This window comes from Papio anubis, chromosome 16, assembly GCF_008728515.1.
Source record: "Papio anubis isolate 15944 chromosome 16, Panubis1.0, whole genome shotgun sequence".
Classification (NCBI taxonomy): Eukaryota; Metazoa; Chordata; class Mammalia; order Primates; family Cercopithecidae; genus Papio; species Papio anubis.
The window spans coordinates 20,404,259-20,429,195 of NC_044991.1; the positions used below are offsets into that span (position 1 = coordinate 20,404,259).

The 24,937-nt window shown below is 50.4% G+C and overlaps 1 protein-coding gene across 2 annotated transcripts in view; it reads left to right on the forward strand.

Moving 5' to 3' along the window:
* The first annotated feature begins 6,869 nt into the window (after window positions 1–6,869).
* Window positions 6,870–24,937, forward strand: part of TBC1D10A (TBC1 domain family member 10A) — a 34,803-nt gene continuing 16,735 nt past the window's right edge. The window contains exon 1 of one of the 2 annotated variants that reach the window (XM_009217082.1): window positions 6,870–7,235. In XM_009217082.1, the coding sequence (XP_009215346.1) occupies window positions 7,027–7,235 (209 nt within the window). In that variant the 5' untranslated portion in view covers window positions 6,870–7,026. The remainder of the gene's footprint in view (window positions 7,236–24,937) is intronic. The other variant, XM_031656373.1, reaches the window with a different exon arrangement.

A 24,937-nucleotide genomic window follows, 5' to 3' on the forward strand; every position in this document is an offset into this window, starting at 1 on the left:
GAAAAGAGAATGTGTGCAAAACACGTCACAGTCTTGGTTTCTGAGTAAAGGCAGGCTGTTATCTTTAGAATCAAACTATCACAGGGAGATAGGCGATGCTGTGGGTGTTGAGGGAGGAAGGTGAGAGCCTGTTGCTAACAATTTCCTGGTTTTAAAGCTAAGGCTGATTTCATTGGGAAGATCTCACGTGTGTGTAGCCCCTGAGAATTCCCAGTGCCTTTTATTTGCAGTCCTTCCATTTGGCCCTCCTAGCTGCCCCATCAGGTCATCTCCAGGGCTCAGAGGGGTGAGACCATTTCCCAAGGTCACAGAATCAGCTCTCTAGTCACCAGCCTACCCCTGCCTCTCCCTCTCACCCAGAGTCAGTACCAGTTTTATGGCTTTATTACCATCTGCTGGGTCCCTCCCATTTTCAATTTGATTGATGGGATGTCACCCCTTATCTTGTCTGACATTTGCCTCTGGCCTGGTTGCTAGAAGTTTGTCCCAGGGGCCAGAGTTGAAATTTGGCTTCCTGAGGTGGGCTTTGTGGTTTGGGTGCCTAAAGTGAGCCCACTGTGGTTGCCCGGCCGTGGCCAACACCAGAAATACCCCTGAGCACCACTGGGTCTCATTCCAAGAAGGAACAGGGTCAGGAGACCTGGGAAGTCTCATACTCCAAGCTCTTCTTTCTTTCTGGGAGCAGTGGGCAGGTCATGGTGTCAGGGCACTCACCCCCACAGACTGGCAAACCCTGCAGAACTTCCATGGCTGAGGCTGTGACCAGAGGCCAGGAATGCTGTTGGGTGGATTGTGAGTGAATGGGCCCTTTGAGCTGCCCTCTAGAGAGCAAATCGTTTCCTGGAGCTCTGAATGAACATCTGTCCTGGTTTGCTCAGACGCAGAAGCTCCATTGACCATGAGGCGTTGCAAACATCAGTGGCCACAGGCCCAGTATGCTGCCTGGGACTGTACTAGTTTAGGACCTGCAGCATGTAGGTAGCGTCCTGGTGTTTATAATACAAAGCTGCTCTGTGCAGCAGCTTTTCGGATTCTTCTTGCAATCTCCTGAGGATTATCTGCCCCATTTTTAAAATGAGGTGGAATACCCAAGGTCATGTAGCCAGTGAGTGCTCTGGGGACCACACTGTCTGCTGTGTTCCACCAGACCACACTATGAAATAGGAATAAATGTTCCTGTTGCAGGACTGCTGGGAAAATGGGTGGGGTGGCACTTAAGTCACCATAATTTTGAAGACTTGCACACAGAGGGCTCCAGGAATTGTAGACAATAAGGAATTTCAGTTCTACCCACTATTTAAGTACTTGTCATGTACTCTTAGAGGAGGCCAGTAATGATCAGAACCCTTTTACTTTAATATATTGTATTAGAGAATATATTAAGTGGTTATATTGGGTTATGTTAGGATATATACTTGAATGGAAATACATGTACTATTAGCAATCGTCATATTTCACTTATCCTGTAATTAGACAAGAAAGCATAATATAGCTCTACTCATGGGTACGCATACCAGTGTATAAGATTTTTAGAAGTTTTTTAAAAATAAAAGCAAAATGTAAGATCTTGGAGATATAATCATTAACTCTTACCAGATCTGAGGAGATTTATGTAACTATTCTGCATTGTTACTTTTTTTTTTTTTTTTTTTTTTGAGGCCAGTCTTGCTCTGTGCCCCAGGCTGGAGTGCAGTGGCTGATCTCGGCTCTCTGGCTCCGCCCGAGGTTCACATGCATTCTCCTGCCTCAGCCTCCCGGTGGCTGGGACTACAGGCATCCCGCCACCTGCTTGGCTAATTTTCTTGTATTTTTAGTAGAGGCGGGGTTTCACCGTGTTAGCCAGGATGGTCTCGATCTCTGACCTCATTGATCCGCCTGTCACCGGCCTCCCAAGAGTGCTGGGATTACAGGCGTGAGCCACCCGCCCATTGTTACATTTTAAATTCTGCATTGTTGCGGTGTGGTGGCTCATGTAATCCCGTACTGGAGGCTGTGAGCAGATCGCGAGTGGGAGTTCAAGACCAGCCTGACCAACATGGAGAAACCCTGTCTCTACTAAGAATGCTAGGCATGGTGGCACATGCCTCTGTCCAGCTACTACTCATCTCTACTAAAATACAAAATTAGCTGGGCATGTTGGCACATGCCTGTAATCCCAGCTACTGGGAGGCTGAGGCGGGGCTTCATGAACCGAGGGCAGGTTGCAGTGAGCGAGGATCTCCTGTCTGATCCAGCCTAGGCAGAGGGAAACCCTGTCTAAAAAAGAAAAAAATAGATACACACACACACACACATTCTGCACTGTTAAATAAAAGAACACTCCGCCTGGTGAGTGCCCTGCCACCAGAGCACTGCACTCCCTGACACCATGCCCTGCCAGTGCTCCCAGCATGTGAGTGAACAGTTCTAGGTACCCTTGGATGCTACAATCCATGAAGCAGGACAAGATAAACTGCTGCCAGGCACAATGGCCCACCTATAGTTCCAGCTGCTTGGGAGGCTAAGAAGATTGAGCCAGGGAGTTCAAAGTCAGCCTTGACAACATAGTGAGAACTCATCTCTAAAAAAGTTTCTTTTAATTAAAATTAAAATAGAGCATTACAGAGAATACTGTCATTACAGGTGGCAGGCGCCTGTAATCCCAGCTACTTGGGAGGATGAGGCAGGAGAATCTCTTGAACCCAGGAGGTAGAGGTTGCAGAGAGCCAGGATCGCACCATTGCACTCCAGCCTGGGCAACAGAGCAAGACTCCCGTCTCAAAAAAAAAAAAAAAAAAAGATGGCATCTGGACTTTTTGCTCATGGCCAGTGCTCACAGGTTTCCTGAGTACATGCCAACTGCACATTCCAGGATCCAGGAGAGGGGCCTATGTGAGCTGCTCAAGCCCAGCTGTTGGGAATGACCCCAGCAGGATGAGACTCTGGTATATCAACACATTCTATCTTCAAAAGAATGTCTACAACAGCACGTTCACCAGGATGTTCCACAGCATTGCCTAAGGCCTCTGAAATTGTGTATTCCAGTGAGCCACGTGATTCTGCAGGGATGCTTTTTGATCGTTCATTCATTGGTTCACTGTTCCCCCTGCTTTCTCACTCCAATCTAACAACACAGCCTGCTTCTCCTTCAAGGGGAAACAGCATCCACTGCCATGCTTCTTGTACACTATTCTCAGTCCTGCAGAAGGTCTCCCTCATTTTCGGCTCTCACCACCTCCCCAACCCCTACTCCAGCATTCTCCACACCTTACCTGGCTTTATTTTCTTATTCTCACTGTCTGATAGATGCGGTATGCTTATTCATGATGTCCCTCCTCCATTGGACTGTAAACTCTATTGGGCCAGGACTTCATCTCTTATTCACTAGAGCAAGCTTGTCCAACCCACAGCCCAGGACAGCTTTGAATGTGGCCCAACACAAATTTGTAAACTTTCTTAAAACATTATGAGATTTTTTTTTTGCAATGTTTTTCAACTCATCAACTATATTGTTAGTGTATTTTATGTATGGCCTAAGACAATTCTGCTTCCAGTGTGGCCAGAGAAGTCGAAAGGTTGGACACCCCTGCACTAATGTCTGGCTCATTATAGGTGTATTAAATGAACTCTGGAGTTTGGCCAGGCATGGAGGCTCATGCCTGTAATCCCAACACTTTGGGAGGCCAAGGTGGGAAGATCACTTGAGCCCAGGAGTTCAAGACTATCCTAGGCCACATAGTGAGACCTAGTCTCTACAAAAAAATACAAAAGTTAGCGATTTCACACAAGAACACCCAGTTGTTGAGGGTCATAGCCATGAAGTGAAGTCTCCCAAGCCATGTGCCATAGATTAAATTGGGCAGACTCCCCCCGTGCAGCCATAGGCTGTGATGGGGAACACGCAAGACAATAATGAATTTGCAATTCCTTTTGCAAGCTTCAAATGCCACCACTCCTGGCATTTATTTATTTATTTATTTATTTATTTATAGATGGAGTCTCGCTCTGTCACTCAGGCTGGAGTGCGGTGGCATGATCTCAGCTTACTACAACCTCCGCCTCCCAGGTTCAAGTGATTCTCCTGCCTCAGCCTCCTGAGTAGCTGTGATTACAGGCGCCTGCCACCACGCCCAGCTAATTTTTGAATTTTTAGTAGAGACAGGGTTTCACCATGTTGGCCAGGCTGGTCTCGAACTCCTGATCTGAAGAGATCCACACGCCTCAGCCTCAAAGTGCTGGGATTACAGGCATGAGCCTAGCTCCTGGCCATTATTTACTGGGCTTCTCCATGTGTCAGGTGTTTAGCGCATACTGTCCCACTAAAGTCTCAGAACAGCTCTTCCAAGGAAGAATTTTTTCACAATTTCCAATTTATAGATGAGGAAATGGGCTCAGAGAGAAGTAATTTGCTCAAGGTCACAGAGCATAAATTCAAATCCTGGAGGTTTGATTAAAGAAAATTAGAAGCTGAAGCATCAGTGGGGTAACATCTATACAATCTCCTAAAGATGAACACTCAGGGTCTCTAATCTGCCCCCTCCCCAAATATCCCTGGGGTGAACGTCTCTATATTTGTGCCCTCACAGAGCTGAGTAAGAACATGTTTAGGATATGACCCTAGGGATAGAATTATGAAGTCAAAGGGTCATGGATACTTTTCTTTGCTGTACTTGAGGCTTCACATCTGCCCCAGGTATGTCTGGCTCCTCCCCCTCCCTTTCCTGGGATAGGCCCACACCACCATGAAAGACCCATACTGCCCCTCCCGGGAGCTGGGACCAGGAGCCCACCACTGTGTCTGGAGTCACTGAAGAGAAGGAACATCCTCCCAGACTGAGGGTTTAAGAACAAAATAGCCTGTGCCCACTCCCATGTCTGCTCTTGCCTTGTTTATGGAAAGTCAGAAGCTCATGGAATGTGAGGATTGTACAATGACGTCATCAAGAATGTCCGGGCCACATGGCATCAAGGTGAAATCATTCAAGGCTCAAGACCCCCTCTTGGGGCTTGCCTTGGGGCCCTGAGCAGTCTGTCCAAGGCCCTGCAGCCAGGCCTGAGTCTTCCAGTCCCTTCCCCTCTCTAGGCCTCTCTCTCCCACAGGTCTACAGGGAGTGTCAGATGACAATAGAATGTGACTTGTAAACCATAAAGTACTAGACATAAGTGAGGAGCTATCATAGATCCAAGAGTTGACAATCTCTAGGGTTAGAAGTTAGCTGCTAGGGGCTAAGCCCATACAGATAAAATTGACCCATCCCTCCAAATATAAGCAGTTGGTAAGAGCTAAGTTCGAGCCCGGGCACAGTGGCTCACGCCTGTAATCCCAGCACTTTGGGAAGCCGAGGCAGGTGGATCACGCGGTCAGAAGAGTGAGACCATCCTGGCTAACTCGGTGAAACCCTGTCTCTACTAAAAATACAAAAAAATTAGCCAGGCGTGGTGGTGGGCGCCCGTAGTCCCAGCTACTCAGGAGGCTGAGGCAGGAGAATGGCATGAACCCAGGAGGCGGAGCTTGCAGTGAGCTGAGATCGTGCCACTGCACTCCAGCCTGGGCAACAGAGTGAGACTCCGTCTCAAAAAAAAAAAAAAGAGCTAAGTTCGAACCCTGGCTCTATTCACAGCCAATTCTTGGACCTTAGGCAACTGACTTTACCTGACTTTACCTCACTCTCCTTAACTGTAAAATGGGACTAATAATGGTGTATATCTCATTGCTAAGAGATTACAAGACATGTTGCAACCAATTTGGAAAACAGTTTGTCACTTCCTCAAAAGGTTAAACAGTTGCCATATGACCCAGCAATTTCACTCTTCCTTATCTATCCAAGAGAAATTAGAACATAGGCCCCCACACAAAAGCTTGTACCTGAATGGTCAGAGCAGCATTATTCATAATGGCTAAAAACTGAAAACACGCGAATGACCATCACTGATGAATGGAAAAACAAAATCTGGTCTAGTCCCAGCTCCCAGGAGGGGCAGTATGGGTCTTTCATGGCGGTGTGGGCCTATCCCAGGAAAGGGAGGGGTGGAGCCAGACATACTTGGGGCAGGTTTGAATCCAGAAACTCTGATACATGCTACAATGTGGATGAACCTTGAAAATGTTCAAGAGAAAGAATCCAGACATAAAAGGCCATATATTGTATAATTCCATTTATATGAAATATCCAGAAAAGGCAGATCTATAGAAACAGAAAGCAGATTAGTGGTTGCCAGAGATTGGGGAAGTCAGGATGCGGAGTGACTGCTAACTGGTAGGGGTTTCTTTTAGGGTGATGAAAATGTTCTAAAATTAGAGTGTTGTGATGGCTGCACAACTTTGTAAATATGCTAAAAATCTTGTACACTTTAAACGTGAATTTATGGTATGTTTATGTTCCATAAAACTGCTGGGGAAAAGACTGCAGGAGAACGTAGGTAGAGCTTTGGGCGTGCGTGGCTCAGTAAACGCTGGTGATTATTAATAATTAGGTCTCACGAGATAATTTAAAACCCCAGAAGCAGTGAGTGCGATGGGACTGCCAAACTTCTCGCTCAGGCTGGGCCTTTAAGCCGCTCTGCGTCCCTGAACTCACTTGGGCCTCCTCAGAGTTCCTCATATATGAATGGGGGAAACAATCCCTATCACGTCCTTGGGGTCTCGCAAGGAGCGGGGCTCAGGAGGCAGATGAGGAACATGGAGGAAGCCCTGGGCCTCTGGCTCGCGCTCTGCAGTAGGTGACAGGCCCCGCTTGGGGCCAACCCGGAAAGGCCCGAGCTCGTCCAGGTGAGTTCTTGTGATTGGCAGCCCGGAGGAGGGCGGGGAGGGCTGCGGTGACGGCTGCCCCGCCCCCTCACGACGGGCTTGCTGGCGCCCGCCGGGGGAAGGTGGGCGGGGCCCGGGGTCTGCGGCGCCCATTGGGCGTGGGGGGAGAGCTCACGGGTGGGCCTGTAGCCCCGCCCCCTCACTTGCGGCGGCCAATAGGCGCCGCGCGTGGGCGGGGCGTCGGCGGCAGCCGGGCGGCTGAGGTGGCCGCTGGGGCTCAGGCGGCGGGCGCGGCCGGGATGGCGAAGAGCAACGGAGAGAATGGGCCGCGCGCGCCCGCGGCCGGGGAAAGCCTGTCGGGAACCCGGGAGAGCCTGGCCCAGGGCCCCGACGCCGCAACCACCGACGAACTCAGCTCTCTTGGATCCGACTCGGAGGCCAACGGCTTCGCCGAGCGCCGCATCGACAAGTTCGGCTTCATCGTGGGCTCACAGGGCGCCGAGGGCGCGTGAGTAGCGCCGGGGGTCGGGACTGAATGCGGTACCCACGCGGGGGGCCTCGACACAGACGGAGGCGCCCTCGGGACTTGCCGACACGTCCCCCACCCAAGCAGGGACCACCAATCCCCCTTCCCTCTCCTGCCCCACCCCCACCATCCCTGCCTTCCCAGACCCGCCCCCTTTGCAGTCCTACTTCCGACCCAGGGGGCCCACACCTCCACCTGCCACCTCCACCCTCCAGACAGACTGACCCGCCCCCAGGAAGGACCGACTGTGCCCTCCTCCCAGCAGTGGAACAGAATGACAGACACTGCCCCAAAGCCACCCCTGCCTCCAAGGCCTTAGGGATGATTATCTCTGCCACCCCGACAGGCTCCCAGATGGCTGGCGCCCCCCTCCATAGACACGTATTCTCCATCCCTCCCCCTCCCACAAACCCACAGATGCCCTTGTCTTCCCGCCCCCCACACTGCCCCCACACCAAGAGACCTCAGACCGACTTCAGGACTGACTGCCCTGCCCCCACCCCTTCCCAGGACAGACTGACCCTTTCCTCGAGGCACACATACCTTTGGATGGACTGACATTTGTCGCCTCCCTCCCCTCAGCCGCATCCTAGGACAGACAGTCCCTTCTCCTCATGGAAGGGTCAGAAAATGGCCCCCTACCCCCTCATACACAGCTTCCTCCACTGGCACCGGCAACAGGTGGGCAGGTACTCCCCCTTCCCAGCACCTACAGGGCGACAGGGAGCACCACCACTAGGACAGACCGTCAGCTCCAGCAGCCACAGGAGGCAGTAGATGGGCTGTGTGTGTGTCCTGGGAACATGTGCCTCCTCCCAAAGGCAGATCTTGGGCATGGGACAGGGGCAGGCAGGGAGACAGCAGGGTCCCTGCTCATATAGCACCCCCTGATGTCCTATCCCGAGAGCACCCAGACACCCAGCTAGCAGAGAGAGAAATGTGGGGCAGTGGGCTAGCACCTTGTCTCCAAGCTGGGCCGCACGTTGCCCCACAGAATCTCCTGAGCCCAGGCCTCAGAGATCATGTGTACAGGCGGGCGGTCCCCTTAGGAAAGATGGACTCCATACCCCACTCCCATCCCAGCTGTCCTGTCATGTGAGACCAGTGTTGTGCACAGAAATGACAAGGCTCCCTCCTGATGTGTGCTTTCCATCCCAATCACCAGTAGGAGCTCCTGAGGCCCTGCCATGACCCTACTCCAGAGAATATCCTTTCTCCCCATCTCTGACCAGTTGAGATTGTCCAAGGTCACCCCAGACTCTCTCATGACTTATGGAAGCCCTTTGACTGTCTAAGAACCCCTGTCACTTCCGGGATTTTCCCCAGCCCTAAAGCCTCTTATTCACCAGGCCTCCTTCTTCCTTGGAGAAATCCAGGCCCCTCCCCTAAGGGGAGTTCCCTCTCACCCACTGGATCTGTCTCCTCCAATACCTCCCTACTGGCTCACAGCAGGCTAAGCTTAGTCCAGGACCCAGAGAGAGCACCCCTCATTCTGAACCCTCCCCGTGACTGATGCGTTGTCACAGTTCCCCAGGGATTCACTTGTGAGAACTTAGTGGGGACCTGGAGTGTTTTGAATTGAAGAGCAGTCACCTGGGATTAGGGCCCAGGGAGGGATGTGGTCTTGAGATCTGGGAAAGGAGTTCCCAGTTGCATTTATGGGACCTTGGAAGGAAGAGCTCAGATTTGTGGGAGAATGCTAGGGCATGAGAATTCCTACTGCATGCTTATCAGGCAATCAACCACATCTTGGGGTGCAGAGCAATGAGATATATTAGGAAAAGGAATTACACTTGCTAGCTTTGTGACCTTGGGCAAGATCCTGAATCCCTGAGCCTGTTTACTCACTGTAAAGGGCAACAGTAACACCCACTTCTCAACATTACTCTGGGGGTTAAATGAGATCAGATATGTGAAGGTGCTTAGCACAGCACTTGGCACAAGTAGTGGCCCAGAAAATGTTAGTTTTCTTTCTTTCCTTCTAAGGGTCTGAGAAATGAAGAGAAAAATGAGGGCATATCTCTGGTATTTGTGGGCAGAGTGAGGCCCCAGTGGAAGCACCTCCCTTTGGCTGTAGTCCCCAACCAGGCAGCCAGACATCTGTCTTTCTTACCCCACAACCACAAACCCGGGATGTGGCTCTGCAGACACCCTCTACATTGCTGCTGTCTGTAGGGCTGGGACTGAGGTCGGATCCCAGGTCCAGTTCTCTCTCCCTCCCTCACTTTCTGGAGCCTGTCGGTCAACCCAAAATCTCTGGTATCTGAAAGCTTCGATGTTCCCTACTTAGTTTATATTGTGGTTTCAAAAAAGCCAAGAGTAAGTCCCTGCCCAAGGCCATAGAGGGGAAGTTATGGGAAGTTTCAGGGTGACTGCCCTAAACCCAGTCTCGTGGTTGAAGGCTAGGAGTCCATGTTCTATGCTAGAGAAGTGAAACGTTAGCACTCATGGGTACTGTGGTGATGGTGGGGACTCTGACTCCAGATTAAAAGTCCATTTCAGTTACCCTGGGCCAAAGGTTGTCTCAAGACATTTTGGTTGTGGAAGTTGCCAGGCCCTGGGGGTAAGAAAGCAGGTCACAGGCTACCTTACTCAGGTGACTATTAGCTACATGGCATGAGTATATCAAAAAACCATAGACTGCACTGTAAGGGATATATATATATATATATATATATATATATATTTGAGATGGAGTTTCACTGTGTCGCCCAGGCTGGAGTGCAATGGCACGATCTTGACTCACTGCATCGTCTGCCTCCCGGGTTCAAGTGATTCTCCTGTCTCAGCCTCCTGAGTAGCTCGGATTACAGGCACCCATCACCACGCCTGGCTAATGTTTCATATTTTTAGTAGAGATGGAGTTTCACCGTGTTGGTCAGGCTGGTCTCGAACTCCTGACCTCAGGCGATCCGCCCGCCTTGGCCTCCCAAAGTGCTGGGTTTACAGGCGTGAGCCACTGTGCCTGGCCTGCAAGGGATCTTAATAGATTGACCAGCTCAGACCTTCTCTCTCTCTTCAGAGAGAAGAATAACTTGCTTAAGATCATAGCATATTAGTGCAGAACTAGGACTTGGATTTAGGGTTTCTGACTCCCAGGTCAGTACAGTTTCCACTGCCTTCACCATCCATAAATATGGCCTTTGGTCCCTGCAGGACATCAGGTGTCAGACAGGTAGAACAGAAGTGTCTTAGCAGTCACCTGCCTGCTCTTACCTTCCCTGGCTTAGCTCAGCACTTTCGACTCTCTCAGCAGTATATGAGGCTAATAGAAGTAGCCCAGAAGGATAAGAGTATGTTGTCATTACCAGTTCATTAGACTGATTAGCTTCAGGACTAGGAAGAGGCTCATTCACCTTTTTCTCCTTAGTCTGCAGTGGAGTAATTAATACTTATTTACTGGGAGACATTTCAAGTTAGGAAGCTGAAAGTGGCGGGGCATGGTGGCTCACACCTATAATCCCAGCACTTTGGGAGGCTGAGGCAGGTGAATCGCTTGAGCTCAGGAATTTGAGACCAGCCTGGGCAACACGGTGAAACTCCGTCTCTACAAGAAAGTACAAAAAGTTAGGTGGGCATTGTGGTGGGCACCTGTAATCCCAGCTACTTGGGAGGCTGAGAGATGGGAGGATCTCTTGAGCCCAGGAGGCGGAGGTTGCAGTAGAGGCAGAGGTTGCAGTAAGCCAAGATTGCGCCACTGTGTTCCACCCAGCTCTTTTTTAAGACAGAACATGACCCTGTCTCAAAAAAAAAAAAAAAAAGGCTGAGCACTGTGCCTCAGGCCTGTAATTCCAGCACTTCGGGAGGCTGAGGCGGGCAGATTGCTTGAGCCTGCCTGGAGTTCAAGACCAGCCTGGCCAGCATGGTGAAACCCTATCTCCACAAAAAATACAAAAATTAGCTGGGTTTTGTGGCATGCACCTATAGTTCTAGCCACTCGGGAGGCTGAGGTAGGAGGACTGCTTGAGCCCAGAAGATGGAGGTTGCAGTGAACTGAAATCATGCCACTACACTCCAGCCTGGGAGACCTTGCCTAAAAAAAAAAAAGAAAATGCTGAAAGTGACCTTAGAGCCTTAGAGATGGCCATCAGCATACAGATAGATAAACTGGAGGCCTGTGAGAAACCTGGAATTCCCGATTCCCAGTCCTAGGCCTTTCCATTTCTTCACCTTATCTGTCTTTTGAGCCTACTCTGCAGGGAAACTTTAGTGAGACTGAGATAGTCCCTGTCTGCTTTTGAGTAGTAGCCACAGGCAAGAAAGCAGCTAGCCAGTAAATGATCCTGTGGTTGGCATAGGCATAGAGCAGAGTGCCCACAGCATTAGTTCTTCTGGCTTGTCTGGAGACCGAGCTGGGCGTTGAAGCCCAGGAAGGGCCAAGCGCAGTGGTTCATGGCCGTAATCCCAGCACTTAGGGAGGCCAAGGCAGGCAGATCATTTGAGGTCAGGAGTTTGAGACCAACCTGGCCAACATGGCGAAACCCCATCTCTACTAAAAATACAAAAATTAGCCAGGCGGTAGTGGCGCGCACCCATAATCCCAGCTGCTCAGGAGGCTGAGACAGGAGAATCGCTTGAGCCTGGGAGGTGGAGGTTGCAGTGAATTGAGATCATGCTGCTGCGCTCCAGTGTAGGTGAGAGAGTGAGACCCTGTCTCAAAAAAAGAAAGTCTAGGAGGGACCAGATGAGGCAAAAGACATGTTTTCAGCAGGAAAGGGTGGGAGGAGTGATGATATCCCTCCTGTCACTTTGGGGCAGGAAGAACAGACTTGTTTGGTGGCCCTTCTGTAGCATAGAGGAAGTGGTCAGGAAGGGAAAGAAGGATACAAGTTGTATACCAGGTCTGCTGGCCCGAGGGAGGTGACCTGAGAGAGGTGGTCCCTGACCTTCTCGTTTTCCTATATGATTGTCAGGTCTGGCCTCCTGAGGCTGAGAGCTTCCCACCCAGCCTCAGTCCACTCAGTCTGCAGGCCAGATGAGGTGAGGAGCTATGCTCTCTGGGATCCCATGGGTGTTGGCTTCCTGTTATGGGAGCAAGGGATCTGAGCTGGACCCAGGGAGAAACATCTGGAACAGCAGTATTGCCTTCTTCAGTTACCATTCCCTGGGCCTTTCATTACTAGCCAGCTTTGGAAATCATAGAACTGGCTTAATTGGCATCCTCATAGTTTATTGTGTGCCGGTTTTTATTGGAGTAGGGTCAGGGCCCTCCTGGCAGGCCAGATCCTGACTCCTTGCCTTATTCTCTAATTTGTAAACTCAGAGCATCTACTTTTCTTGAGCTGTTACAGATCCCAGGAGAGCATGGAGCTGGCAATGAGGTGGTCCCTGGGTGGCCCATCTGGAAGGAGGCATTTATATATATGGGGCCCTGGGCTGTGACTCTAGACTGCAGGCCTCTCATTTTCTCTCATTTTTCCCTTCTTAGCCTCAAAGGAAAATCCGGTTTGGTGGCGCTGTGAGTGTTAGGGCCTCAGACAAGACCTGACTTGGTAAAGGAGGGAGCTGGCACACCAGCTGCTATGCTGGGAAGGTGCCTGTGTGTCCGCCTACTGGGAAACTCTAAGCTGTGGGAAAGAGATAAGACGGTAGCACCTATTTGATGTTTTGTCCTACCAGCATCTGGGCCTGAAACAGGACCTTCCAAGGGGCAGTGAGTCCTGGCTCTGGCCCAGCCACTCAATCTGTTTATACCGAGGTGGGCGAGAGAAGGTGCTGTATGCTCCCTCCTCACACAAGCTCCAGAGTCTGGCTGGCTTGTTGGACAGAGTCTTGGACATGTTGCTTCACTTCTCTGAGTCTCAGTTTCTTACCTGCAAAATGGTTATGATAACACTGACTTTGGAGGATCGTTTTGAGGTTTAAATGAACTAATGTTTGAAAAAGTCTGGCACAGGGTAGGTGCTCAGTTCTTCTGCCTCTTAAAGACTGGAGCGGCTTGTGGTTCTATGTTTTCATTTTCTACTTCCATCTTTGGCTATAATGTTGAGTGTCAGTGAGGCCCAGCCCCTGTGGGCATGAATGAACCCTAACCTGTGGTGAATCCTCACTTCCCCTGAGAGGGGTGGTTATCCCCATTCTGTGAATGAGTATACTGAAGGCCGAGAAGAAAGTGCCTAAGGTTTGCCAGCTGGTAAATGGCAGAACTGGGACTAGAACCTGTTTCTTGACACTGAATCCAGTAGTGACTACGCCTTGCTAAGGTGGCAGTGGGCAGGGTGCCAGGTGCTTACCAGTCCCTAAGGCCCCCACACCCAGGGCAGAAGTTAGCAGGAATCTAGCTGCCTCCCCCTCCCAGTCTGGCGGGCAAAGCAGGTCTCAGTACAATGAAAGGTCATGGCCATCAAGCAGGAGAAACGCACAGCGAGGAAAATCCTTGGGAGAGGTCCTGGAAGCATGGCCAGATCAGGCCTGGCCTAGTTCTCCCATAGGCCAGAGTCCAGATTGCATTGGTCTGACCCCAACATGCTGCATAATGGCCATTTGACTTTGATATCTAGTCTGTGCCTTTTGGAAGAAGTGTTACTTTGTAGATGAGGCAGGGATTATGTTGCTTGTACCGGTGAGGAATCTGAAGGTTGGAGAACTCTTGCTGTCAGTGTACTGTGGAGCCAGATCAGGGAGGGATCCCAGGTCCTCCGACTCTCACCCAGTGCTCCTCTAGCTGCATAGCACTGCACGTTCTCTTCCCCTTTCTCCTCCTCAGTCAAGGTAACTGAGCCTCCAGGCTCAGGATGCACTGCCAACCAGAGCAGAGCCCTGCCATCATCCATCCATTATCCTAGCTGATCACTTTATCCCTCAGACAGTACACTTGAGGGGTAAGAGGCCTCCTTTAACTGATTAGTCTGCCCCTGGTAAATCTATTGCCGCAATCCTGGGCCCAGAGACCCTCTCTGGCAGGGAGAAAACTGTACTGGCCACCCCACTGGCAAGTCAATGCTCCTGATACTTAACCTGCTTAGAAGCCCCCACCTAGGATTTCATGCCAACTTTGGCTTTCTCTGTCTCATCCTTCCCTTTCCCATCTCTCCTCCTCCTACCCTACCCTACTGCATTCTGTGCCCTGTCCGGGTCTTCAGAGGCTGCCATAGCTTAGCACTCAATGCCTCCTCAGGTAGAGAAAGACTCAGCAGACCCAGCAGCCTGGGAGAGCAAACCAAGGCTTACTTTTGCCAGCTTATCCATCTTAGCAGCTGATTTACCACACATTTATTGAGCATCTACTCTGTCAGACCCTGTGATTTGGGCAAGAGATACAGAACTGAACAAGACGTCTGTGTTTTATTGCCCTCAAGGCACTCACAGACTTGCTGAAAAATAGAACCACAGACAAATCTTTCCAGTGTTGAATGATGAAGGCTGTCATCGAGGCATGCAGTTCCCCTGGGAGTATAGAGGAAAAAGCAGCCAGCCCCACCTACAGGAGCCTAGAAAGTAGTAGCATTTGATCCAGGTTTCAAAAGAGGCAAGGCAGGGCTGTCCTTTGGATGAGAGGGGACCCATGTGCAATGTCCCTCCCAAAAGCAGTTGTTTGAGCCAATGGCAGAGACGACAAGAAGAACGGGAGGCAGTAGGATGATACAAAGCAAGGGTAGGTTAAGGAAATGGGTTGGGCGGTCCGAGTCTAGCCTTGAATGTCAGGCTGAGGCCTCCTCTGTTGCATAAAAGTTAGTTCAGGTCTGGCATGGAAGGTGACCTAAAGAGGAGCTGGACTGTAGGCAGTGAGACCTGTTGGGAGAATCAAGAATGGCCTAAAAGGTGAGACCTTGAAGAGGTCTGGAGCAGTGAGGATAAAGAGGCTGGCAAATCATTAGAGCTTGGTTCATGACTGCCATGTGGGCTCATGGAGAGGTAGGAAGACTCTGGACTAGCTGAAGTGGCTTTGGCCTCTTACAGAGTCCATTCTAGAGCCCTCTGGCTACAAGGAAGCAAGTCCAGTTGTGGCCTTCCTCTGAAGTGGGCAGTGGGCTGCTAGTGACTGTGCTGTGTCACAGCTCTGGGCTCCCCAAGGTGCCTGGTATGGCTGGCTTGCTCAGGGCACATCAAGGGGTTCTTTATCTCCTTCCAGCAGGAGAGTGGGTTGGCTGACCTGGTTGGGGAAGGAGTAGGTTAAGCAGTGTTGAGCTTCCTCGTCTCTGCCTGGCAGACATGTTGGATGGCAAGGAAGGATGCAAGGAGAACCAGAAGAGAGGAGTGGCACCTGAGGACATGGAAAACCTACCTTAGGGTGGTATGGCAACTGGGGAGGGTTTGGGCCTTTGGACACAGCATACACTGATCAAGGGGAGGCAGATGGCAACTGGAGGCTTGTTTGACCTCACCTAGCACCTTTATTCTGTTCTTAGAGGTGGTGCCTTGGCTGGGACAAAACCTATGAGAAGGCAAACTCCTCAGCACTTACGAGGGGCACCACCAGTGGCATCTCAGAGATGCGAGATTCTGGCTGGAAATGTGGATTTTAGGCTAGAGCCCTGAGAAAGGGCTCTGAACCAGGCACAGGGGTCAAGAGTGTCAGTGATGGCTCCACCACTGACCTTTGTAATATGTGACTTAGGCACATCCCTCACCCAACCATGGGGCTAATGCTTTCAGTTTTCTTCACCCAGCACTTACTATATGTGCAGCCCTGTGCTAGGCTCAGGATATAGACCTGATCCTGCCCTCACAGGGAAATCAGACATTAAACAAGTAGTTTCAACCAGCTTGGGCAACATAGTGAGACTCCGTCTCTAAAAAATAAATTAGCTGGGCACGTGCCAGTAGTCCCAGCTACTACGGAGGCTGAGGCTGAGCCTGGGAGTTTGAGGCTGCAGTGAGCTATGATTGTGCCACTGCACTCCAGCCTGGGTGACAGAGCGAGACCCCATTTCTAAAAAAAATTTCAAAAAGAGAAAGAAGTTACCAGGTGTGGTTGTATACAAAGGATTGTGAGGATCAAATTAGATAATTGGATTAGGAACATAGTGTAAACAAACACTGCTGAACAGAGATCTGGAGACCTTAGCCCTGTGCCTTACTGAGCCGCTAACTAGCTGTGTGACCTTGAGAAAGTTGCTTAATCTTGTTTTTTTTGTTTTGTTTTGTTTGAGATGGAGTTTCGCTCTTTTGCCCAGGCTGGAGTGGAATGGCACAATTGATCTCGGCTCACTGCAACCTCCGCCTCCCGGGTTCAAGCGATTCTCATGCCTCAGCCTCCCGAGTAGCTAGGATTTTAGGTGCCCGCCACCATGCCTGGCTAATTTTTGCATTTTACTAGAGACGGGGGTTTTGCCATGTTGGCCAGGCTGGTCTCAAACTCCTGACCTCAGGTGATCCACCCACCTTGGCTTCCCAAAGTGCTGGGATTACAGGCATGAGCCACCATGCCCAGCAAAAGTTGCTTAACTTTTTTAACCTCAGTTTCCCCCACATAAAAATAACGCAGTTTGTAGGTGTGTGTGTATGTGTGTTTGTTTTTAGGAGACAGGATCTGGCTCTGTCACCTAGGCTGGAATGCAGTGGTGCAATCATAGCTCACTGCAGCCTCAACCTCCCAGGCACAAGTGATCTTCCCACCTCAGTCTCCTGAGCAGCTGGGATTACAGACTCAAGCCACCATGCCTGGCTAGTTTTTTTTACTTTTTGTAGAGACAGAATCTCACTATGTTGCCCAGGCTGGTTTCAAACTCCTGGGCACAAGCGATCCTCCCTCCTCAGCCTCCCAAAGTGCTTACATTATAGGCATGAGCCAGTGTGCCAGCCAACTAAGGCAATTTTGGTGGGATGGTGTTGAAGACAGCTACATCTGACATCCTGAGACTGACCGTGGAGTATATGAAAAGTGCTTTGAAGCCTGAGTAACATAGGGAGATCCCATCTCTATATCTGCTAATTTAAAAATTAGGTAGGCGTAGTGGTGTGCACCTGTTGTCCCAGCTACTTAGGAGGCTGAGGTAGGAGAATCACTTGAACCTGGGAAATCAAGGCTGCAGTGAGCCATTGCACCACTGCACTCCAGCCTGGGCAACGGAGACCCTATCTCAAAAAAAAAAAAAAAAAAAAAATAGTGCTTTGAGAAGTTCTGTATGCGGTACCACGGAAGTTCAGGGGGGTCACCATGGCACATGCCACAGAAGCCAGTGCTCCTAGCATGCTCTGTTCCTTTTGGGAGAGGACCTCTCTTGTTGATTGATTGAGACAGGGTCTTACTTTTTTGCCCGGGTTGGTCTTGAACTCCTGGCTTCAAGTGATCTTCCTGCCTCTGCCTTCCAAAGTGCTGGGATTAGAGGCATGAACTACCATACCAGGCTGGACTTCTCTTTGTGTGCGGGATCGGTGTCCCTCAGCTCTTTGGGGATGTAATCAAATCAAGGGATGCTTTGATTTATCTAGCTCTTTAGTCTGCAAAGTGCTTTCATTTCCACTGCCTCTCAGTGACCCTTATGGGAGCAATGGGAAATTGGTAGGCTATTATTTTATCCTATTTCCTGATAAGGAAACCATAGGTGAACAAGTGATGGAACTGGGCCTGGCACCTAGCACTCCTCTTTCCCAATTTCCCATCTTACCAAAGTTGGTGACCACTGTGTGGCCTCTCCTCCTTCCCTTCCTGTCCCAGCTTAGGACTTCAGCCCAGCCCCAAGTGTCTGCACTTCTCCTACCAGGCTTCTCAGGTTGTTTTTGTTGCTAAGTTGTCATGAAGGATGACACAATTCCTGTCCCAGGACTCCACACACAGCTCCTCATATGTACCCCAAGACAAGGCAGGAGCAGCTGGGTCATGAGTGGCCCGGTGAAGGAGCATAAGTTTGGAGAACTCCTGTCCCTCCTCAGTGCTTTGGGTCTTGGACACTGAGTCCAGAAGCGATCTTCCCTGGCCAGCCACTTTTGGAGAATGCTGCTGTTTTCCCTTTCATCTGTCTTGGCTTCACAAAAAAGGAGAACGTAGGCCGGCACTGCAGCTCACGCCTGTAATCCCAGTACTCTGGGAGGCCGAGATGGGCAGATCACTTCAGTCCAGGAGTTCAAGACCAGCCTGGGCATCATAGCAAAACCATCTCTCTACTAAAAATACAAAAAAATTCCCTGGGTGTGGCGGTGGCATTGGGAGCGGGAGTATTATTAGGATTAAGGGAGATATTGTTAGTAAAGCACTCAGCACAGTGTCTGTCACAAAGGGCTCTGTGGAACATGGTGGCTCTCACAATTCAAGTGTAAATTACCCTGTGAGATTTCACCTCAGGCATTTAGCATAATGGTAAGAGAGCAATGCAGCTTTGGGTTGAAGATCTGGCTTCCCTCACATGCTCTTCCAACCTACCCATGACTGTGAGGGTTAGGCAGGAGCCAGTCCCACTCAGCCTGTGGTCTGGAGCTTCCTGGCCTGCCAGGGCAGGTTGGGAATCCCCCCATGAGTTCCTCGCTGAGTCATCTGGAGCAGGGCTCTGATCTGAGGGCCTGACCTTCCCTTTCTTTGGTCTGTAAAGATAAGCAGAAGTAAGAGCAAAGGTGGGCCTCCCAAAAGATTCAACTCAAGGCTTGCAACCAGAGTGCTGCCCAGGGCCTCTGTCCTCCTGGGTGGTAGCAGTCGCTTGGGGAAGGAGTCCAAGTTTGCTTAATAATTACCACCACCCTCCTCTGTGGTTTTTTTGTGGGATTTTTGTGTTTTTTTTTTTTTTTTTTTTTTTTTGAGTCGGGGTCTTTCTCTGTCGCCCAGGCTGGAGTGCAGTGGCATGATTATGGCTCACTGCAGCCTTGAACTCCTGGGCTCAAACAATCTTCCACCTCAGCCTCCTGAGTAGTTATGGCTACAGCCATGCACCACTATGCCTGGCTAATTTTTAAAAGAATTTTGTAGAGACAAGGTCTCACTCTCTTGCCCAGGCTGGTCTCAAACTCCTGGCCTCAAGCAATCCTCTGGCCTCTGCCTCCCAAAATGTTGGGATTATAGGCATGAGCTACTGTGCCTGGCACCATGTAGACTTTCATCCTGAGCTTCCTGTTCTGCTTCTGAGTGACCCCTCCATCCTCCCAGGATAGTCACTGTAATGCCATTTCATAGAGGAGCCTGTATGATGGATGAGGCTTTCACCTACATCACCTCGTTTAATTCTGTGAGAGCATTTATCATCGTAGTCCCCATTTTACAGAAGCAGAAACCAAGTCCCAGAGAGGCAAAGTGACCTGCCAAGCATCACACAGCTTGTGTCTCTGAGTCCACTGAGCTCCAAGCTCCTCAGGAGCAAGGCTATGTATCCCTAGCCTACTGGACAGCACTTGGTGGTGGAGTTGAGTGACAGAGGGAGAGATGAGCAGGGCCTGGATTCACTTTCCAGTGCCATCCCCTGCTTGACTTGGACTTTGGCCAGTTATTGTCTTTCTGAAGAACCTGAGTTTCCTTATTCACAAAAGGGAGTTGATAATTAGAGGACTTATCTCATGGGCTTGTCAGGATTAAATGAAATAAAGTAGTTAAGTGCTGAACACAGTGTCTGGTGCATAGCAAGCGACTGGTAAGTGTTATAACAGAATTCAGTTAAGTTAATTGAATATTAGAATTGTAATGTTATAAAATGCCATCATCAAGCAGATCTGTGCTCAACCCTGTGCTGGGCTTTGAGGAGGATCTAGAGCTGGTACCAGGCTAGAGAGGGAATGCTCTTTACCAAGTTCTTACTATGCTTTACCCACCTGATCTCAAGGTAGAGGAGCATATTCCCTCGTTACTGCTGACAACACGTAATGAAATTCAGAGGGTCTGAGGTCACCAAGCTCATGAATCAGTCAACACACACATTTGTTGGCCAGGCGAGGTGGCTTATACGCCTGTAATCCCCACACTTTGGGAGGCCGAGGTGGGTGGATCATGAGGTCAGGAGATTGAGACCATCCTGGCCAACATGGTGAAACCCCGTCTCTACTAAAATAAATAAATAAATAAATAAATAAATAAATAAATAAACAAACAAACAAAAATTAGCTGGGTGTGGTGGCACATGCCTGTAGTCTCAGCTACTCAGAAGGCTGAGGCAGGAGAAAAGCTTGAACCCGGGAGGCAGAGGTTGCAGTGAGCTGAGATTGCGCCATTGCACTCCAGCCTGGGCAACAGAGCAAGACTCCGTCTCAAAACAACAACAACACACACACACATATTTGTTGAGCACCAGCTAGGTATCAGGCCTGGGACACACTGCAGAGAATGAGGCCAAGAGAGCCCCTGCCCTCCAGGAATGCACCTTCTCATGAAATGCTGCCTCTGCAGAGCAGCCTTCAGGTGGAGAAGCTCCACCTGTCCCACTGGACTGCTCACATTCCCCGAACAAGTCATTCCCTTTTCTATTAACTTGCATTTGAACATACTATTTTGCCTAGTGTGTCCTTTCCCCTTTCTCAGCCTAGCTACTTGCTGTCATCCTTCAAACTCCAATTCAAAAGTCAACACCCCTTTAAAGCTTTCTCTAAACAGCCCATCCTCACCCTGGGGTCCTTTTGCAGTCTCCTAGCCCCCTCTACATGCTCCTGTGATGGCATTTCTTCTCTGTGTGCTAGTTATTTACCTACCCATTTGTCGCTGTCAGATTGACCTCCTCAAGGGCAGAGACCACATTTTATTCATCTTTGTAGATTCAGAGCCTGGAACACAGGTTCTAGAAAGGTGTGCATGGAATATAATGAGGGGCTGATTGTGTTCTGTCCCTGGAGTAGTTAGGAGAGGCTTTGTAGAGATGAGAAGGAGTTCGGAATGAGGCTTCCCAAGATGATGGCACCAAAATTGAATGGAGGTTGAAGGAAGATGGCTCAGGGTAGGGGCCTCTAGAGATGGGACTAGGGGAGAAAGGGATGTGCAGGGGAACAGGAGGGCCTTGAGATCCAGGGCCTGAAGTTTCTTTGTTTTTTCTGGTGTTGTTATTGTTGTTATTTGTTTTTTTGTTTGTTTGTTTTGAGAAAAGGTCTTGCCCTGTGAGCCAGTGGCCCGGTCTAGGGTGCAGTGGCACAGTGATGGTTCACTGCAGCTTCAAACTCCTGAGCTCAAGTGATCCTCCCACTTCAGTCTCCCGAGCAGCTGGGACTGCAGGGCGTGTGCCATAATGCCCAGCTACAGGTCCTGAGGTTTCTGTTGGATAATGAGGGCAGTAGGGAGCCATGGACGAGTCTGGGTAGAGGAGAGGTCTTATATAAACAGTGAGTCAAGACTAATTTTGGCAAGATCTATCAATGAGATCTAGCAGTTTGGTAAGGATGAGTCAGGGTGGCCCCTGGGTGCCTGCAGTGAGATTGTGATCCAAGGACCCAGTCACCAGCAAGGGAATTTCAAGCAGCACTCTGCCTGGTGGGAGCTGGGATTTGGAGAAGGGATGTCTTCTGTTGAGAATAGTCTCGGGCGGCACACAGTGACTAATGCCTGTAATCCCAGCACTTTGGGAGGCTGATGCAGGCAGATCACTTGAGCCCAGGAGTTTGAGACTAGCCTGGGCAACATGGCGAAACCTTGTCTCTACACAAAATACAAAACGTAGTGGGGCATGGTAGCATGAGCCTATGGTCCCAGCTACTCAAGAGGCTGAGGTGGGAAGATCGCTTAAGCCCAGAAGGCGGAGGCTGCAGTGAGCTGAGATCATGCCACTGCACTCCATCTTGGGCGACAGAGTGAGACCCTGTCTAACACCTTTCTGCAGTCGTCAGGGAGAGCTGCTTTGGGGTTTCTTCTGTGGTCTGTGCCCTTCCCTATGAGTGCATCAGAGGAGGGTGGGTTCCTTGGTTTTTCTTTTTGGGAGCCAGCAAGGCTGGTGCCTAAAGGAACCATTTCTCACACTGAGTAGGGTGGAGTTGAGTGGAGTGGAGAGCTGGGCAGAGGTCCAGGGCACCAAGGCCAGTAAAGGGTGGAGAGAACCTGTTTACCATTGTGCACTGACCCAGCACTGGAAGGAGCAGAGCCAGGGAATTCCTCATGGGGAAGACAGGCAGCCCCAGAATTAGCCTGCATTGGGAAGGAGGGAGAGTGAAGCAAGCCAGATTCTCTCACTCAGACAGGGAGCCTGGACACTGCCAGCCGGCTCCCAGGCAGGGGTGGCCGGGCCCCAGAAGGGAGTGCCAGGCTGCTGCAGACCGTCTTCGTTTTTCCTACCAACTCACAGTGTGCGTGGCCTCAGGCAGACTGCTTACCTTCTGGGGAGGGGATGGCCTCACTGCATGATCTCATAGGTTTCCCAGTCCTGACAGCCATTTGCACACCACCAGCCTACCCTTTCCTGCACTTTGGTTTCCCATCATCACTTCTTATGGAACTGGTCTAAAAGCCATTTATACCTTCATTCATTACCACCTCTTAGGGTAGTGAACTCCAAAGGTTGTTGCCTAGTATGCAAAACAGGTCAGCCTTTTGCTTGTCCTCACTTCACTTTCAAGCTCTGGGTGGAGAGGGAAGCCCTCTGGATTGGTGATGGCCCTGCTCCCCTGCACATCCACTTCCCAGTTTTCCACAGTTTGGTGGGACTTCCTCCAGCTGCCTCCTCTCCATCCTGGAGACCCAAGCGTGAGGGGTGATTTTCACATTATTCACTCCTGCCTTTCTCGGCACAGAGGGTGATAAGAAGAGGGAAGAGAATGTGACAGGGATTGAAGCCGTGGTGTGAGCGTGGTATATGTCTTGGAGAGTTTAGTGCTCGGATGGCAGCCTCTACTTCCAGGCTATGTAACCTTGGGCATATTACTCCACTGTGCTGAATCTTAGTGTTCTTGTCTATTAAATGGAGATAATTAAAGCTATTTCCTTGGGGGATTGTGTGCCTGTGTAGTGCTTGGCAGAGCTAGTACACGGCCAGCGCATGAAATGTGTCAGCTCTTACTGCCTCACATCATGTTTACCAATGCTCTCCGAGGAGGTGGCATTCCTCCTGGGTTACAGATGAGGAACTGGAAGCTCAGAGAGCAGAGCAGCCAGCCCTGTTTCACACAGCTGTAAAGCTGTAGAGCTGGGATCAGCGGCCAGGAGTTAGAGTTTGTTTACCATTGAGCAAATTAAGTAATCTCTCAGAGCCTTAATTGCTTCATGAGTAAAATGGTGGTAATCACGCCCTGCCTTCCTCAAAGGCCTGTGTATGGGGACCAGTCAGATGAGGAAGGAGATGTGAAAGTGCTAGTTAAGCTGCAAATACCAGTCACCTAACAGCTGCCATTTGCTGGCCACCTACCAGGCTGGGCCCTTGTACACATTTCTTCCTCATTGCAGCCCTATAAAAGATGAGGTGTGCTTTATGACCCCACTTAAAGATGAAGTTGAGGCTTAGGAGGTCACATGTTTTGCACATGGTCTCCCAGTTAGTAGACAGAGGAACTGGAGTACTAGCTCAGTTGACTTCAAGTCCCCACTCCATTTCTTCTACCCTACACCCCACCTGATTTCCCTGATGGGTGAGAGGAGGATCAGTCCTGTGGTCTGTGACCTCAGACTTTCTGCTTAGGGTGTATTTCTCTTTGTTTGAGCTGGTTCAGGGAGTGAGGTTTGGAGGAGGGTGTAGACGGGTTCCTTGGTATCCAGGTTTATCTCCCACGACAAGCTAGGATAAGGAGGTGATGGGCATGGGCACTGCCCTTGCTGAACCTGCCTAGCCAGACGTGCTGAGATGTGCTTGGGCAGAAAGCAGATGTCTAGAAGGACAAGGGAAGAGAGAACCTCAACCCTTGGTCTCAGTAGCCTGGGAGGCAGTCTTGTCCTTCTGAACTTTTGGAAGCCTCAAGCCTCTGGGTTTTGGGAGAACGCTAGGAAACTGGGAACCTACAGAGAATGGGGTCAGCAGAGTGTCACTGCTGCCTTGGACCATGACATGGCACAGCATGGCTAAGCCTGTTCCAGTCCAGGAGCCTGACAAGATCTGTGATTAGGTGCCACCTTTGTCTCCTCTAAGCCTTTCCTCCTCAGAAGCTGGGGCTGCAAGCAAATGGCAGATTGCCCTGGCCAGGTGCAGTGGCTCACACCTGTCATCCCAGCACTTTGGGAAGCTGAGGCGGGCGGATCACATGGTCAAGAGATTGAGACCATCCTGGCCAACATAGTGAAACCTCATCTCTACTGAAAATACAGAAATTAGCTGGGTGTGGTGGTGCCCCAGCTACTTGGGATGCTGAGGCAAGAGAATCGCTTAAACCCAGGAGGCGGAGGTTGCAGTGAGTCAGGATCGTGCCACTGCACTCCAGCCTGGGCGATAGAGTGAGACTCCGTCTCAACAACAACAAAAAAAGCCAGATGGCCTAGGCAGGCTTACCATCTGCACCTGAGGTTGTGCTGGCAAACCATCCCATCCAGTGTATTGGTGTCTCTGAGCATTGCTAGGTACGGGCAGGCCACTCAGTGAGGCAGTCAGAACACTGTAGGAGGGGGTTAGACTGTCTCCAGTGGCTTGGGGGCCAGAGATGGAGCCACACAGAAGCATCTGGAGAAGGGCCTGATTTCCCCACAGCCTTCCCCGGGGAGCTAGAAGTAGCATATTGGCCACTGTGACAGAGGGGAAGCCCTGGGTCAGCCACTTACTTATTAGCTTTGTGACTTTGTCCAAGTCATACAACCTCTCTGATCAGGCCAAGTCTGTCATGGGCCAAATGGAAATGGTAATTAATCTGTGAGGGCCCCACTTCACTGAGCTATTAGAGGGACACGTACAATTTCTAAGACAGAAGTAACTTGTAGCCCTGATGCAGTGCAGATG